The 16,470-nt window shown below is 36.3% G+C and overlaps 1 protein-coding gene across 2 annotated transcripts in view; it reads left to right on the forward strand.

The window, feature by feature from the left end:
- The window catches only part of REV3L (REV3 like, DNA directed polymerase zeta catalytic subunit), a 273,850-nt gene that overhangs the window by 143,092 nt on the left and 114,288 nt on the right, over window positions 1–16,470 (forward strand). Inside the window, exons 8-12 of one of the 2 annotated variants that reach the window (XM_036766365.1) lie at window positions 59–143; window positions 232–380; window positions 1,038–1,166; window positions 8,150–8,387; window positions 16,024–16,166. In XM_036766365.1, coding sequence (XP_036622260.1) covers window positions 59–143; window positions 232–380; window positions 1,038–1,166; window positions 8,150–8,387; window positions 16,024–16,166 — 744 coding nt within the window. Of the gene's footprint in view, window positions 1–58; window positions 144–228; window positions 381–1,037; window positions 1,167–8,149; window positions 8,388–16,023; window positions 16,167–16,470 lie in introns of both variants that reach the window. The other variant, XM_036766364.1, reaches the window with a different exon arrangement.

The raw sequence follows: 16,470 nt of genomic DNA on the forward strand, positions 1-16,470 counted from the left end.
TTACTGTTGGATTAAAAAGGTCTTCTTCCTTTTTTGGATGCACTTTTTAAATTTAAAGATCGTGGATGCATTCCAGCAACAGAGAGTGAAAAAATGTTTCAGAAGAGACTTCAGGAAGTTCTTAAGCAGAATGATTTCTCTGTGTAAGTAGTCATCTAATACAGTTCATTGAACTGACCTTTCTCCCTTGGTAGTCTAGTAAGTTTTAAAGGATGTGTTTTAATTAAGCAGAACATTATCAGGATCTGTGGACTATAGTAATGGATCCCAGGAGTTCTCTGCTGAGTTAACTTTACATTCTGAAGTTTTGTCTACTGAGGCTGTTCCCTGTTCACCAGCCAATGTGGTAGAAGTCCATCAAGAGAAAGAGTTGAACAAAGGTAAGCTTTTTAGTAACATCACCTTGGGTTATACAGTCTTCATTAGAGCAGTCATGTGATCTATTTTGTTTATTTGTTATCAAATGTTGGAAGACATTTATTAGTGTTGCTTATTTTAACTTTAGAAATTAGGTTTCAGACTGGTAAGGTGCATGAGAGGGTAAGAAGCATGTACATTTCTAAGTAGCCCACATATAGCCATTATTAGTCCTATTTGTCATTTGATACTTCCCATCAACAAACAGTCTCTTTTTCCTCTCATTATGTGCTTCAGTCACCTCTTTGCTACAATATAAAATGAAGTGAATTTTTTGTCCTATATCTGCACGAACCTTACTGTGCCGTTTGTACCCTAGTCCCTTATTAAAATGGTATGAGAGTAATAATTTATAGAGCACTTTGAAATCTTGAAGGAAAACCTCTAGAACTTCAGTACTTTTGTGAGAGTATATGTTATATTATCAGACATTATAAATAAAAATTTACCTTCAAAGCAGGAATGATTGACTTCAAATGTAACTTTGTGCACATTGCAGTATTTTAAGGTTTTATTGGATAAAATCTTTTTAAATGTTCACCAGATGATTTTTTAAAATTCTGGAAGTTTGAATTTTAGAGGATGCTATAACTAAATATTGACCTTGTTTTTATCTTAAGAATACTTAAGAAAGAACATTTTTAAAGAAGAAGAAGCACTTATTAATGAAGAAGCAATTTTGAACCTCATGGAAACAAGTCAGACTTTCCAGCCTCTGTCCCAAAGACTGAGTCAGTCTCCAGTTTTCAGTAAGTATTTTAATACCACAACAAGCGTTCCATATTCCAACTTTTAAATTTATGTGAACAGTGGTTTTGGTGAATTAATTGTTTTATTTTTAGACAAGGTTAGCCTGAAGAAGCTTGTATAGTACAGCTGAAAGAGCTCTATACTATGAATTGACAGTCAGCAATCAGCCTGTTGTTCTTGCACTGGTGCTTTGGATTTAACTGGCTAAGACTCAGTTTCCCCTTTTTTAAAGTAAGGCTAGTGATACCTACCCTGCGTATTTCACAGATTTGATATTAGATTCAAATGATTTACTGTTTGTAAAGGGCTTTGAAATCTATGAAATACTGTGTGTGTGTAAAATAGTGGTATGTGAAAGGCATTGTAGTATAGCTGAGAATACATTTAGTTTACCTGAAAGACCAGAGATCGAATTCCTCCCTTACCATTTATGAGCATTATGGTGTGAGCCAAAGTTGTGTAATTTTGAGCCTCAGTTCCTTAAATAATATTGTCAGGATCTAAAGAGATCTTGATAAGTTAGATCACTGGACTAGATCAAATAAGATGAAATATACTAGGAATAAATGTAAAGTCTTACACATGGGTTCAAAAAATATGCATCACAAGTACAAGATTATAGACAAGAGATGATTGGATAACAGTTTGTCTGAAAAAAGATGAGGCTATTAGTAGACTGTGAGCTCAGTCAGTAGGAGTTAACAATATCCTGCAGCAGCCAAGAAGTTCTTTGTGATGTTACACAGCATTAGGAGAGGAGTAGCTCCTGGCAGTGAGATGACTCAGTGGGATAGAATACTGGACCTGGAGTCAGGAAGACCTGAATTCAAATGTGGCCTCAGATACCTATTAGCTGTGTGACCCTAGGTAAGTCACTTAAGCCCTGTTTGTCTTAATCCATTGGAGAAGGAAATAGCAAACTACTCTAGTATCTTTGCCAGGAAAACCCATGGAGAGTGCTGTGGTCCATGGGGTCATGAATATTCAGGTATGACTGAACAACATAAACAATGAGGCCTGTCAATAATCTGGGTGCCCCTAGCTTCTCAAGATTTTCCCTTTAGGGGCAGCTAGGTGATGCAGTGAGTAAAGCACAGGCCCTGCAGTCAGGAGGACCTGAGTTCAAATGTGGCCTCAGACACTTGACACACTTACTAGCTGTGTGACCTTGGGCAAGTCATTTAACCCCAATTGCCCTGCCTTCCCCCCTGCATTAAAAAAAAAAAAACTAAAAAAAAAAGATTTTCCCTTTAAAGTTACTTTGCATTTACTCTGTAAATATCTTACATGTACTGATTCACTCCTATTATTATATAAATAGAGAAAGAAAAGGAGTTAGCATTTATTAAGCATACTGTGTGCCAGACACTTTACAACTATTACCTCTTTTGCTCCTCACAACTCCAAGAGGTAGGTTTATTATTATTCCCATATCTCCCTGACTCCAGGCCTAGCACTCTCTCTACTGCAGCATATAGCTGCTACTAGTACCTTGAGGACAGAAACTGGTTTTGCCTTTCTTTGTAATACCCAGTGATTAGGAAAATGGGTGATACCTAAGAAGCTCTTAGTGAGTATTTGATTGATTGATGCTCTACTCTGCCCCGTTAGATCACACTGGAGCATTGTGTTGAATTCTGGGCATGACATTTTTGCAAGTTCACTTGTAAGCTGGAGAAGATCCAGAGATGGGCAGCCAGAATGGTAAAATGCCTCAAGTTCAATTAAACTTATGTTGTTTGGCTCCAAAGGTCAGAACTGGGAGCAAAGGGTGCAAGTTTTAAAGGGGCAAATTTATGCTACACATAAGGAAAACTTTCTAATAATAAGAGCCTCCAAAATTAGAATGGGCTGCCTTGGGAGGCAGTGGATTACCCCTCAATTGACCACGTGGTGTATATGTTTTGGTAGGGATACTTTTTTTTCACTAAGAGTTGAACTAGATTGCCACTAGGGAGCCTTCCAACTCTGAAATTCCGTGATTTTCTATCTGTAAAATTAGGATACTGATTTCTCCCCTACCTGTCTCACATAGTTATTGTAGAGACCAAGCAAGATCATTTATGTGAAAATATATTGTAAAGCACTATCAAAAGTGTATTTATTCAATTAAGTATAAAAGTGTGGTCTTTAAGTCAGTTACCTTTGTTTTTCATTTTCTACAAAGCTTTTTATAGAAACTTGTAAAAGGAAGCAGTTTCCTTTATTTTTTTTTTTTACTTCGCTTTTGTTTCTGGGGAAGAACCATTGCTTTAGGGGGGAAGACAAAAAGAAAGAAGAAAAATACATTTGCTTGATCAATGTAATTCCAAAGGTGAGTTACTATAATGGACTACTGTGACTAGATCTATATCCCTACTGTGTGACTAGCAGGAATTTCTCAAGCTAACTTCTTCTAAAACTATTAGGCAGTGGCTAGAGGCAGCATATGCTGGCCCCTGCTGAGTGCCACTACTGCCTCATTTCCTTTACCTGTCAGCTCCTTTATTATTATCTGACTCTGAAAAAGCACCCCTTTGCTACTCTAGTAGTTTCTTTACATTAGCTCCTTATTTCCAGCTTAGAAACATTCATTAGCATTTTTAGGTCCTTTACTAGACTTCTTTTAAATAATTTTATTCCATCATGGTGGCACCTTTTTCTAACATGTACTTTTTTTCTTTTTTTAATATATTTTTTATTTATTTCACTAAATTACTAAATTTTAATTACCTAAATTTAATTTCTCGATTATGTGTTAAAAATGTTTAAGAATCATTTTTAAAAAATTTGAGTTCCAAATTCTCTCCTTCCCTCCCACCCCACCCCCCTCCTTGAGAAAGCAAGCAATTTGATATTAATTATACATGTAAAATCATGCAAAACATTTCCATATTAGCCATGTTGCAAAAGAAAATACAGACAAAAAAAACTAGAAAAAAAATTTAAAACGTGATTCAGTTTGCTTTCAGAATTCATCAGTCTGTCTGGAGGTGGATAGCATTTTTCATCACGGGTCCTTTCAAATTGTCTTGGATCAGAGTAGCTGAGTAATTCACAGTTGATCATTGTTAGAATATTGCTGTTACTGTGTACAATGTTCTCCTGGCTCTGCTCACTTCACTTTGCATGAGTTCATATAAGTCTTTCTGGGTTTTTCTGAAACTATCTGCTCATCATTTGTTATAACACAACAGTATTCCATCACAATCATATACAACTTGTTCAACCATTCCCCAATTGATGGACATCCTCTCAATTTCCAATTCTTTGCCACCACAAAAAGAGCTGCTATAACTGTTTTTATACAAATAGGTCTATTTGCCTTTTCTTTGATCTCTTTAGGATACAGACCTAGTAGTGGTATTGCTGGTCAAAGGGTATGCCTAGTTTTATAGCTCTTTGGGTATAATTCTAAATTGTTCTCCTAATGGTTAGACTAATATACAACTCCACCAACAGTACATTAGTGTCCCAATTTTTCCACATCCCCTCCCAACACTTATTTTCTGTCATATTAGCCAATTTGATAAGTGTGAGGTGGTACCTCAGAGTTGTTTTAATTTGCATTTCTTAAATCAATAGTTATACCTATCAAAACCTACCGCTGCTTTTTCTTCTAGATAACCTCAGCATGTGTCTTCCTGTGATGCCTCCACAGGGAGCAGCTAGCTTTCTGGTGGGCCTTCCTCTAGTTCTCTCAAGCATCCCTCCCTCTTTCCATATTTTTAGTCCACCTTTTCCATTCATACATCTCTCTAATGACATCCTTACGCTGATGGTTTTGTACACTTGGTGGTGGTCAGTGTGTACCACTATACTGTTCTTTGGATCATCTTTAACTTGAATTCAAAGTTCAAAGCTATATTCTTCCATGATTCACAGCCATACAGTGTCACCAAAAGAACAGTATTTATAAGATGTGTCTTTGTGTTAGGAAGAAGCTTGAGGTCATTAAAAGCACTGCGTAATTTTCCAAAAGCAATCCTGCCTTCCCTCCTCTTCCTGTTCACTTATGAGCCCAGCTCATTCTGTGCACAGTGTCCTTCTGAGAAATACCAGTGAACCAATTCTGTTTTATCCATCCAAGCATATATCATAAATACTCAGTTTTTAAAATCTCTATATAACCTTGTAGCCTTTTAAATGGGCATTTAAGACCCTTAGGGCTTATTTATGTTTTTGTAACTTAAAAAATAAATGATATCGCTTCTTGGTAAATGACCTACAGGAAGAGATAAAAGTGTGACCTGAATTCAAATCCTGCCTCAAATGCAAGTGTGACCCTTAGGAAGTCACTTGATGTCTCTCAGATTCAGTTTCTCCATCTGTAAAGTGGAGATAATAATAGAATCTCCCTCATAAGGTTGTTGTGAGAATCAAATGAGATCACATATATAAAGTACTTTGCAGATACTATATAAATACCACCATTATCATTATTATAAATCCCTCATGATGACTTAGATGTCTTTGAAGTCTTTCTTCAGCTTAGTTTTGCCATCCACTGTCTGTCCTTATTCTGTAAAATTTTGCAAAGGAATTCCTATTCTAAACTGATGATGCCTTGGTCTGCCATTTCTATCTCTGGCAAGTAAATTAAATGTCCGCTGGCTGACACCTTCTGAGTTCTCTTGTCTTCTAATCAGTACTGATGTTGTAGTGAGAATAATAGTAGCTACTGCATGTATAACCAGAGTAACTATGAGCCATCCTTGCATTTAGATGCAGTTCCTTCTTTCCTCTGCTTTGCGTGTAGTGAGAATGCCAGTAACTACATGATTCAGCAGTTCCAGCAATATGTCTACTCTTTTCTCTTTGGACAAGATCACTCATTTAAAGTAGCAGTCAGTCAACAGGTATTTAGTAAGCACCTGCTGTGTGCCAGTCACCATACTAGATGCTGGGAACAAAAGAACAAAAAATGAAACAGTCCCTTTCCTCAGAGATTATATTCTTTTGGGGGAGGCAACATAAGCATTTACAGAATAAATATAAGATATGATAATTCAGGAGAATGGGAATAAAGGCAGTAGTAGTTGAGGAAGAAAGAAAAGGAGGGATAAGCATTTAATTAGTGCCTACTATGTGCCAGTACTTTGCTGAGTGCTTTACAAATATTATTTCATTTGAGGAATAGTATTTGAGCTGAGATTTGAAAGAAGTCACACATTCTAAGATCAGTTGATTGGGGAGAAGTCTTCAAATAATTAACTTGAAGTCCTAAACATTTAATTGCTTTACCTTACTCTTGAATTGTCTACCAAACTGAACCCTTTAGTTTGTTAATAGAAACTTATGTTAATGTTAAATAGTATTTATTTGCCAGATTTAAAGCAATTAAAGTAGAAAAATCTTTTTTTTCTTTTAGTCTTTACCTTATAATTTACATTTAATGATATACTTGAAATACCTGCTAAGATGCATATGTATCATTGTATGAGTAGCAGAAGCCCTTCAAGGGACTGTAAAGCTATCTAGTCTTTCTCTCCCTTTTATCACTCGGGCAGAAATTATTTTTCTCTGAAGTTAATTAAACTCTTACAGGAAGCATTAACTTACAGATTACTCCAGTTTTGAGGGACTTCAAAAGTTAGGTATTTCATCCTCCTTTACAATATAGAAATCCATCCCATCTATAGTAAACCTGACATAGGGTCATCCAGACTCTACTGGAATACTTGGAGCACCTGGAGATTGTTGGAAAGCTGTTACTGAAATCTGCTCCTTGTAGTTTCTACCCATTGATCCTATTTCTTTCCATCAGAAGAAATTGGATTTGTAATGAAAACAATACAACCAATGCATTACATATGAAGGATTGCATGCAGTCAGCACCACATATGTAATGTTTTTATTTTTCTGGATAGTTATTTAGTTCTATTGTGCTCCTGATCTCACTGGGGAACTTTTAAATGTTAAGGGAAAAGGTTCTATAATTAACTTTTGGGTGTTCTTATAATGTGGTAGTTCTCTTTTATGAGTATTTTATTACACCTGAGTCTTTTTGATAAGGTTGTAAGTTGGAATAAATATTTTAGGTGCTGAGAGAAATGATTATTTTTCTATCATATTAATAACCAATTATTAAATTAGGATTGAGGTTTTCCCTTTTGTTTTCTCATTCAAGGCCCAGACCCTGTAGGCCAGTCAGTCAGTCTCTGAAGGATATTGCTGATAGATGAAAATGCCCAAATGCTCAGGTTACATGCTCTGTGATTTTGGGCAGGACCTCACCCATCTAGACCTTACAAACAGAATCTAATCTAGGTGAATTTTTGCCCTTAGGAAATGAGCCTCTGTCCTTTGAACACTTTATTAGAATTTAGGGTGACCCAGCTTATAAAAGAGAAAACCAACCAGAGTGGTCTGGGTAGAGATAGATTCCTTTGTCCAGATTTCTGGAGGCAGCTGAGTTTCATGATCAAGTCCATTTCTCAGCAGGAGGAGCTGAAGACTTTTGGCCTACCTCCTCATTAATATGCCCACTGTCACATTAATTGTTCACCAATCAGGGTTGATTTTCATTTGTCAAGGGCACCTCTTTTTCCAAAGGTACTTAAGCATTCAGGTATCTCCATGGTTTTGTCTTTGGTTACCAAAAGAAACCACTGTCCATCAATTTATTAATTTTTTGCTAGTCTAATGAATTGATTACCAATTGCCCAAAAGCCTCAGAGGGTTCTTCATTCGTCTCAGTGCTGAGACGTTGAATGACCCTTAGAGTATGAAATTTAAAACTGCTTCTGAGCAAAATGGTCACCTCCATTGATGGCATTTTAAGCAATATTTCCTAAATAAATGACTGTGTGTTTTGAAAACCATTGGCCTTCTCCTTTTAACCTCTTTCAACTTCATTCATAGTTCCCACATATTTTTCAAAGATAAACCTTTTATATATACGTATTTGTAGTTCTAAGTATGCTAAAGTTTCAAAATGTAGAACTGTGTATGGAAAATAAAAACTATTATAATGCAGATTAACTTATTTTTTATTTTGTAGTGGACAGCAGTCCTGATGAGTCTTTGGTGCATCTTCTGGCTGGTTTGGAGAGTGATGGATATCAGGGGAAAAGACACGGCATTTCATCTTCACATCCTTCCTTTGGAAGCTCTAGAAATCCCCAGAACAGTGATGATGAAGAAAATGAACCACAAATAGAAAAAGAAGAAATGGAGCTTAGTTTCCTGATGTCCCAAAGGTGGGACAGCCATACTGAAGAGCATAGTGCTGAAAAAAGGTAATTTTCTTTTTAGTTATTTCAGTCACATTATGCATTAACTTTCTGTTTTCTCAGAATTATTTTCTTTGACCACAAATTGTTTCTTCCAGTGACTCTAATATGCCCTGTCTTTCTTCAGACCTCTTTCTGAACAATTTCCCTCTTCCATATGACCTTCACTCTCCGTGAGTGTCAGGCATATGTTGTTGGTCTAGTACATATATCTCATTCATCTACCTCTCAGATTATTATGAAGGTCCAATGAGGTAGCATTGGAAGTGTTTTGCAAGTTTTAATTGCTGTAGAAATTTAGCTATTATTATTCTTCCATGGCATATAAATATGAAGACAGCAGAGACTGTCCAAAACCACTGTTTTAAAAGTGAAGAAACTATCAGTCTAGAAATTTTTTGGCTATGTCATATAATCAGTTTATCTAATAGATTGGTTGTTTTAGTGTTCTCTTCAGTTCCTGCCATGCTGTGGGTTTTGTAATCTACTTTCTCTTATATGTTCTCAGTTTGTTTGCTTTTTCTTCCTCTTCTGTGGTTTTTTCCTACCTTTCTTGCTATTTTTTTCTCTCAACACCCAGTCCCCCAGCATGAACCTCATATTCTACTACACTTTGGCATTTTCCTAACCTTTATTATATAAATCTGATTGTGCTTCTTTCATTATACCTGCCATTGTCAGGTATTGGAAAGAAACTGGAATGTGATTTTTTTTTAAAAGTGCATCATTTGCAAATGTGTACAGAAATTGTATTACTTAAGAGCCCATGGGTTTTGATGGATGTTAAGTAAATCATCAGGGTTTACCTACATTCAAAAACAGATTGGGATGAGGCAGAAATTTTCACAATTCATAGGCAGATTTTTAATTTATTAAAAACAAATAAACATTAGAATCCTGCTAGTATTGCTTTTTAATTTTAGTGATTCAGGAGGTTTTCAAAAAAAGGGCATTGTGATACTCAATAGGAGGTTGTCAGATTTACCAGGAAATCAGAGACCAATTCTCTCAGAAGTAGGTAAAATTACATTTTCAAAGGTCAGGGAACTAAGTCTGTGAACAGTATAACACAATGCCAATCAAGTGATAAAGGGATAAAATTAGAAAACAGTATTTTATGTATGTGGGGTCTCCTGCTCAAATAGAGTAAATGAAGATAATGTTGAGCTGGCATTAAAACCATAAAACTCTCCATAACAACTAGATAAGTTGTGGTGAACACTCTGATTAAGCAATCAGTTAGGCACCCCTCCAAAAAAATTATTTTTATGTTTATTTTTTTCTGCATATTCTTGTTATTAGGGAGTTGGAGTGAAAGTTGGTTGAGTTTTCAAAACATTCCTGTTTCCCCTGCATGTATTTAACATGTTTGCCTATCATAGTATTTGATCATTTCCCTATAAACAGACTATTGACATTCTAAGTTCAACCTACTGGAGGTCTATGAAGTCACAAGGCACACCATTCCATTTTCAGGCAACTTGTAATTGTTAAGAAGGCTATGGATAGTGTCTATCCCTGTGATTTCATGGGCAGAGGATGCTCCTAATGAGGAATTTCCTCTACCAATGCAAGCTAGCATTTTCCCAGCAATTTATATTCTTAGAGAGTTGCCTAGAGCACTAAAAGGTTAAGTGACTTGCCCAGTGTCAGATAGTCAGTATGTGTTGGAGGCAGGAATTGAACGCAGGTCATCCTGGCCCCAAGGCCAGCTCTTTGTCACTGTGCCATGCTACTTCTTAGCTGTTAAGAAGTTCTTCCTTATTAAGCCAAGATCTCTTTTGCATAAATTCCACCTGAAGGAGTATGTGAGCTGTGCATCAGTTATCTCTTCCTCTGTCCACATTACAAGGCATATATCTCTCTGATAACATCCTTTACACCACTTCTCTTATTCAATTCTAGATTGATAACTTGGTACAATCCGTGTACACCCAACATGTGACTTTCAGTTGTCCCTTGGGTGACCCTTAATTTTAATTCTTCAGAGACTATGGTGTTCCTTGACTCATATTCATATTGTTGATCACCTAGTTCTGCTCATTTTAGCTATATAAAAATAATTTGATCCCCAAAAAAGTCATTCCCCTCCAAAATCTTCTCTTTTTCATGCTAACTATCCCTAGTTTTGTTTTGTTTTATTTTTTCAGTTATTTCTTATATGCTTTCTAGAACAATTCTAAGTACTCTTTCTTACGTGTAATCCAGACTGCCAATGCCCCAACAAAAATGAGGCAACCAAAAATTAGCTCTCTGAGCTAAGTACACTATCCTATATATGATGAGACCAGCGCAAAGTATAATGAAACTACTACTTCCTTTGTTTTGAGCATTATACCATTAATACAGCCTAAGACTGTATTAGCTTTTGTGATAGCCATGTCAAATCTGGCTGCTTGAGGTTTCTACAGCCAGCTAAAGCCCTAGAGGTGATAACTAAATTGATTGGGAGGCTGAAATAGACTATTTTTTTTTCATTACATCATAGATATATAGGGATTCTAAGAGCCAGAGGTGAGGAGGCTGTACATTCCAGGCATGGGGCCAATGCAAAGGCATGGAGGAAGAAAGAAAGTGGAGCAGTCTTTATGAGGAACAGTAAGAAGACTAATTTGGTTGGACCGTAATATTTGTGAAGTGTTATAATGTTTAATGATCCTGGAAAGCTAGGACAGAACCAGGTTGTAAAGAACTTTAAAAAGTACCAAACAGGAATCTATATTTAATCCTAGAAATAATACTGGAGTTGATTGAACTGGGAAGTCACATGGTCAGATCTGAGCTTTAGGAAAATCACTTTGGTATCCTCCTATGTAGAAGCTAGGTGAGTGGAGAGAGATTTGAGTCAGGGAGACTAATTAGGAAGCTATGGCAGTAGTCCAGACAAGAGGTGATGGGAGCCTGAATCAGGGTGGTAACTGTGTCGGGAGATAGATTTGAGAGTTACCATGAAGAGGAAGGCAAGAGTTGGCAGTTGTCTGGAAATATAGGGTAAGAGAGAATGAAGTATCAGTGATGATACTGAGGTTACACATATGGGGACCTGGAAGAATGGAGATGCCCTTGAAGGAAGTAGCGAAGTTAGGGAGGGGGGTGAATTTTGGAAGAAAGGTAGTATATTCTTTTGGGGGCCTATTAAGTTTGAAATGCCTACGGAACATACGGTTTGAAAGGTCAAGTAGACAGCTGGTGATATGACACTGGATCTCAGGAGAGAGACGAGGGCTAGATATATCAATCTGGGAGTTATTACCATAGAGGTGATGATTAAACTCTCGGGAGAGCTTGAGGTCACAAGAGCATATTGTCAGAAGTCATATAGAGAAAGAAGAGAAGGCCTACACTAGGGCTCTGAGGTATATTCACAGTTAGGGAGTGTGCTGTGGATGATGAGACAGCAAAGGAGACTGAGAGGGAACAGTAAGAGAAGTAGAAAATCCACAAGAGAAGGAGGCATAGTTAAAAGTGTCAAATGGTGCAGAGATTTCCAGAAGGATGAGAATTGAGAAAAGATGTATTTGGCAATTAAGAAGTCATTGATAACTTTGGTTTCAGTTTATATCTATACACAAATGCACAAAGTATGACTAGTAGCAAGATGAAATAAAGATCTTAAAACAGGAGGGAAATTTGACCTCATAGGTATCACTGATATTCGAGAAAAGACTCATGATTAGATAATGGACCTGGAAAGACATACCTTATTCAAGAGAAACAACTCAGGTAAAAATAGAGATAAGGGAGTACAAGAGAATATTGTATGATTTATAAAAAGATGTACACATTCATGTGAAGAAATTATAGAACTAGAGAAGGGAAGCACGATGGAGAGAGTTGGTTAATGATCAGTGGGATTAGAAATAGAAGCAATGTTGTCAGCAGAGTATACACTGCAGACCACCTTGATGGAACATGGAAGAGGAGTTTCAGAAAAAGATCCTTATCTTGACTTGGCGTCGCGGCATAGTACTGAGGGAAGAGTTTAGTTAGACATCTATTGAAACACTTGATGTCTTTCTGCCAGAAGTAGATCACCTATTTGTTATTTGGCTCAATAACGATTTCATCCGACGAAAGGTAGAAGAACCAACAAGGTGAAATTTTATTTTTACCAACAAAGAAGGAATGTTAGTAACCTTGTGGAGAAAGTGACTACTATTACTTAGGGGTGGTCGTTAAGGAGTGGAAAGCCAAGAGCAGTCGATGTGCGCTATGAATTTGGGGGGTGGGTTTCAAAGGGCTCAGAGGACGAATAGGTAGAATCCCAAGGACTAAAATTCCATGGAAGACAGCATCCAAAAAGGGACAGGAACCTCTCAGGAATGAAGTTATAAAGAAGCAAAAGTGAGGAGGAAGAAATGTAGTTGTCCTAAGAGACTGATGTGGGTAAACTATAAACTTACCAACCTGCTTAGTTTGAGAAAAGAATGGCACGGAAGATAAAAGCGAGGACAGCTGCAGAGGACAGCTACAGAAGCAGGGCACATTCTTGGAGGAATAGGCAGGTGCGTTGAAGTTCAAAATGAGCTGAGCCTCAAGGTGACAGCTAAGGACAACAGAAAGAGAACAGTAAAAAGGAAGATCGGCCAAGAAGACACTCCTGCTCCATTGTTATTTTGGTTCCCTTTTTTTCTGCTAAGGAAAATAATCTTTGGACTAGAAAGGATGGAGCCAGTAGGGCGAGGGCTGATAAGGAAATAACAGCCAAAATGAGAAGAGAATAAAAGAACATTTGATTATCTTGAAGAGTTCAAGTCCTCACTCAGCCCAAACAAACTACATTTTTGTGTACCAAAAGAAAATGATGGGTGTGTTTTCACCTGAGTATTAGTAGAGAAGTATAATGTTTAATGAGCCAGAGTTGGTTGTGAAGACAGAGCCAGGTTGTGAAGAACTTTAAAAAGTAACAAACAGAAATTTATATTTAATCCTAGAAAGAATGTGATATCTCTGGAGTTGACTAAGTAGGGAAGTCACATGGTCAGATCTGTGCTTGAGGAAAATCACTTTGTTATCCTCCTATGTAGAAGCTAGATTAGTGGGGAGAGATTTGAGTGATCGAGAACAGAAGTACAACACAGTTGGAGAAGGAGAAATAGCCTGATTTTCCAACAAAGGGAGAGAATGGAGCCAACCATTGATTTCATGGCAAAGCTTACTACTTATTATTAAAGAGATTGGTAATGAGTCTCTAAGTGATGATTACAGAGAGCCAATATGGATTCATCAAGAACAGGTTGAGCCAAACTAACCTCATTTTCTTTTTTGACAGGCTTACTAAACTAGTAAACAAGGGGAATACTGTGGATATGGTTTACCAAGATTTTTGCAAATTATTTCTTAAAAGTCTTTCATGTTATTTTTGTGGAAAAGATGGAAGAATTTGTGATTATATATTAGTATTATTAGATGGATTCAAAATTGTTTGAATGTTTCCAAAGAGTTTCATTAATGATTGATTGTCAGCTTAGAAGGCAGCATTCATCAATAAAATCTGGTAATCAATATATGTAGGGAATTGACATAAAAATATAACACCAAGAGCCATTCACCAACAGATAAGAGGTCAAAGCATATGAAGTTTTCAGAGTAAGACTAGCAAGCTGTAAATGACCTATTACTAATAATGAGCAAAGTACAAATTAAATCTCTCTGTGGTTTCACCTCTTGTTTGCCATTGCAAATTGGCCAAGATGACAAAAGATGTAATCATTTATTGCTAGAGGAGCTATGGGAAGATAAGCATGCCAATGTATTGTTTTGCGACCCATTTGAAATGGTAGAGCTAGTCTAGATTTCAGTTTGGAATTATGCAAGAGAAGTTGTTTAACTGTGCATCCATACCCTTTGACTCAGCAATCCCCTTATTGGCTATATACCCTAAGGAACTCAGAGTCAGAAACAAAGGTCCAATATGTACCAAAATATTCCTAGTGTGATACTCTTTGTGGTAGCAAAGAACTATAAACAAATAGGTCCCTATACATTGGGTGATGACTGAAAAACTCTAGTATACAAATGTAATAGTTGTTGAATACTGTTCTACAGTAAGAAATGGTAATATGAGGAATTCAAAGAAACCTGGGAAGATTTTTATCAGCTGATATAGAGCAAAATAAATAGGAGTGTGTGTGTGTGTGTGTGTGTGTGTGTGTACTTGCGTGCAGAAAGAACACGGAATCTTTTATTAGAGGACCAAGGTTCAAATCCCATCTCTATTATTTGCCAGGTATGTGGCCTTGAGAAAGTCCCTTTGCTTCCATAGGCCTTATTTTTCTTATCTTTATCTTTAAAATGAGGGAGTTGAACTAGATGAAGTCTTTTCTAGCTTTAGGCCTATATTCCTATATACGACTACATTATAAATGAAAAGATCACTAAAGGAAAGTTAAGCCATGAATAACTGAAAAACCAGTAAAGCTACCAGAGAGGAGATAAGAAAGGAAATCTTTTTCCCTTTCTACCCCTCCCTACTTGTTCCCTGCCTTCCTACCAACCCAACCCCTCACCCCACATACAAAAGAGAAGCAGAGGACTTTTAGGACAGATCATTGCATACTGTATAGTGGCATTTTTGCTTAAATGCCTTTGTAACATTGGAGAGTTTGGGGTCCTCCATGGGGCAGTAGGGGGAATATTGAAATTCCTGTAGTCTAAACACAAAAGGCATCAGTGATTTTATAAAGGCATAGATAGTGTGTTTATCAAAGTTGAAGATGATGGAGAGAGGGATATCAAATTGGATACAGAATCAGGATTAAAAAAAAATATTTTGATAGGTAAGAGCATTGGATTGAATTAAACTTATACCAGATGAACTTTTCAGCTGTTATTCCCTTAGAACTCTCCCATGATGACATTCACATATATGACCCACAATTTGAGAATTATTGGTATAGGCAAATGTAGTTTGCTCTACCATATACAGATAATGCAACTCCACCTTTGATTAAAACATTTGACAGCACCCTGATAAGTATTTATAGGCTACTGTATTTCTGCTGTAGTGAATTATGTTTTTTTCTGTTATGGTGAAGAATCAGTACTCCTAAGATGGATAGCTGTTAAAATATAATTGTTAAAAAGGTTTATCATCTGAAAAATGCTATTCACCTCCATGATAGCATCTGAATAGAGACCGAAGTATATTATTTTTCATTTTTTATTTTTGATTCAAGTTTTCTTCCACAAAATAACTATGTGGTAATATATTTTACATGGTTGCATATGTAAAAACTATCACAGATTTCTTACTGTATCAGGGATGGGGGAGGTGAAGGAAAGAAGGATAGAATATAAAACTCAAAACTTGGAAAAGAATGTTAAAAATTATTTTTACATGTAATTGGAGAGAAAATAAAATACTTTTAAAAATTTGTCTTCTCAGTTTGTATTTTGCTTTCAGAAAACACTAGTGTATATTTTATTAGAGCTGATTTAAGGTGATTATGATAGACATGCAAGTAAAGCAAAAGAAATTCATGGAAGGTATCCTTATTTGTTTTAGCAATTAAAATTTTCACACTTTTTTATTGAATTGCAGTACCCTAGCTTCAAGTATGGTAAATTATTTTCTGTAAGTCTAAAATGTAAATTTTTTTTTCTTGTGTTCATACCGATGAATAAATCTAATCTTCTCTAGATTACCATGCAGAAACATCCATAGAAGTTCAACTGAAGAGGAAGATTCTTCTTCAGAGGAAGAAATGGAATGGAGTGGTAACAATTTGCTTCTGGCTAATCTTTCTATACCTCAGTTAGATGGAACAGCAGATGAAAATAGTGGTAAGTGAACAAAGCTATTTTTAAAGTTTGCTGACTTTAAGAAAAAAAACTTGGAATATAGCACTAAGACACCAGGTTTTTGTATGATTTTTTAAGGGTCCAGATTGTATTGTATACATTTCTTCTATCTCCTGAATAGATTTCCTTTGGAAGAGATTAAATACCTGACACTTTATTTCTAAAATGTTTATAATTTTCAGAGGCATTAATTATGTTTCCTAGACTTTATGTACTTTCAACTTGGTACAGTGGAAAGACCCCTGGCTCTAGAGTCAGAGAACATGGGTTCAAATCCTTTCTTTAA

The sequence above is a fragment of the Trichosurus vulpecula genome, chromosome 7 (assembly GCF_011100635.1).
Source record: "Trichosurus vulpecula isolate mTriVul1 chromosome 7, mTriVul1.pri, whole genome shotgun sequence".
Lineage (NCBI taxonomy): Eukaryota > Metazoa > Chordata > Mammalia > Diprotodontia > Phalangeridae > Trichosurus > Trichosurus vulpecula.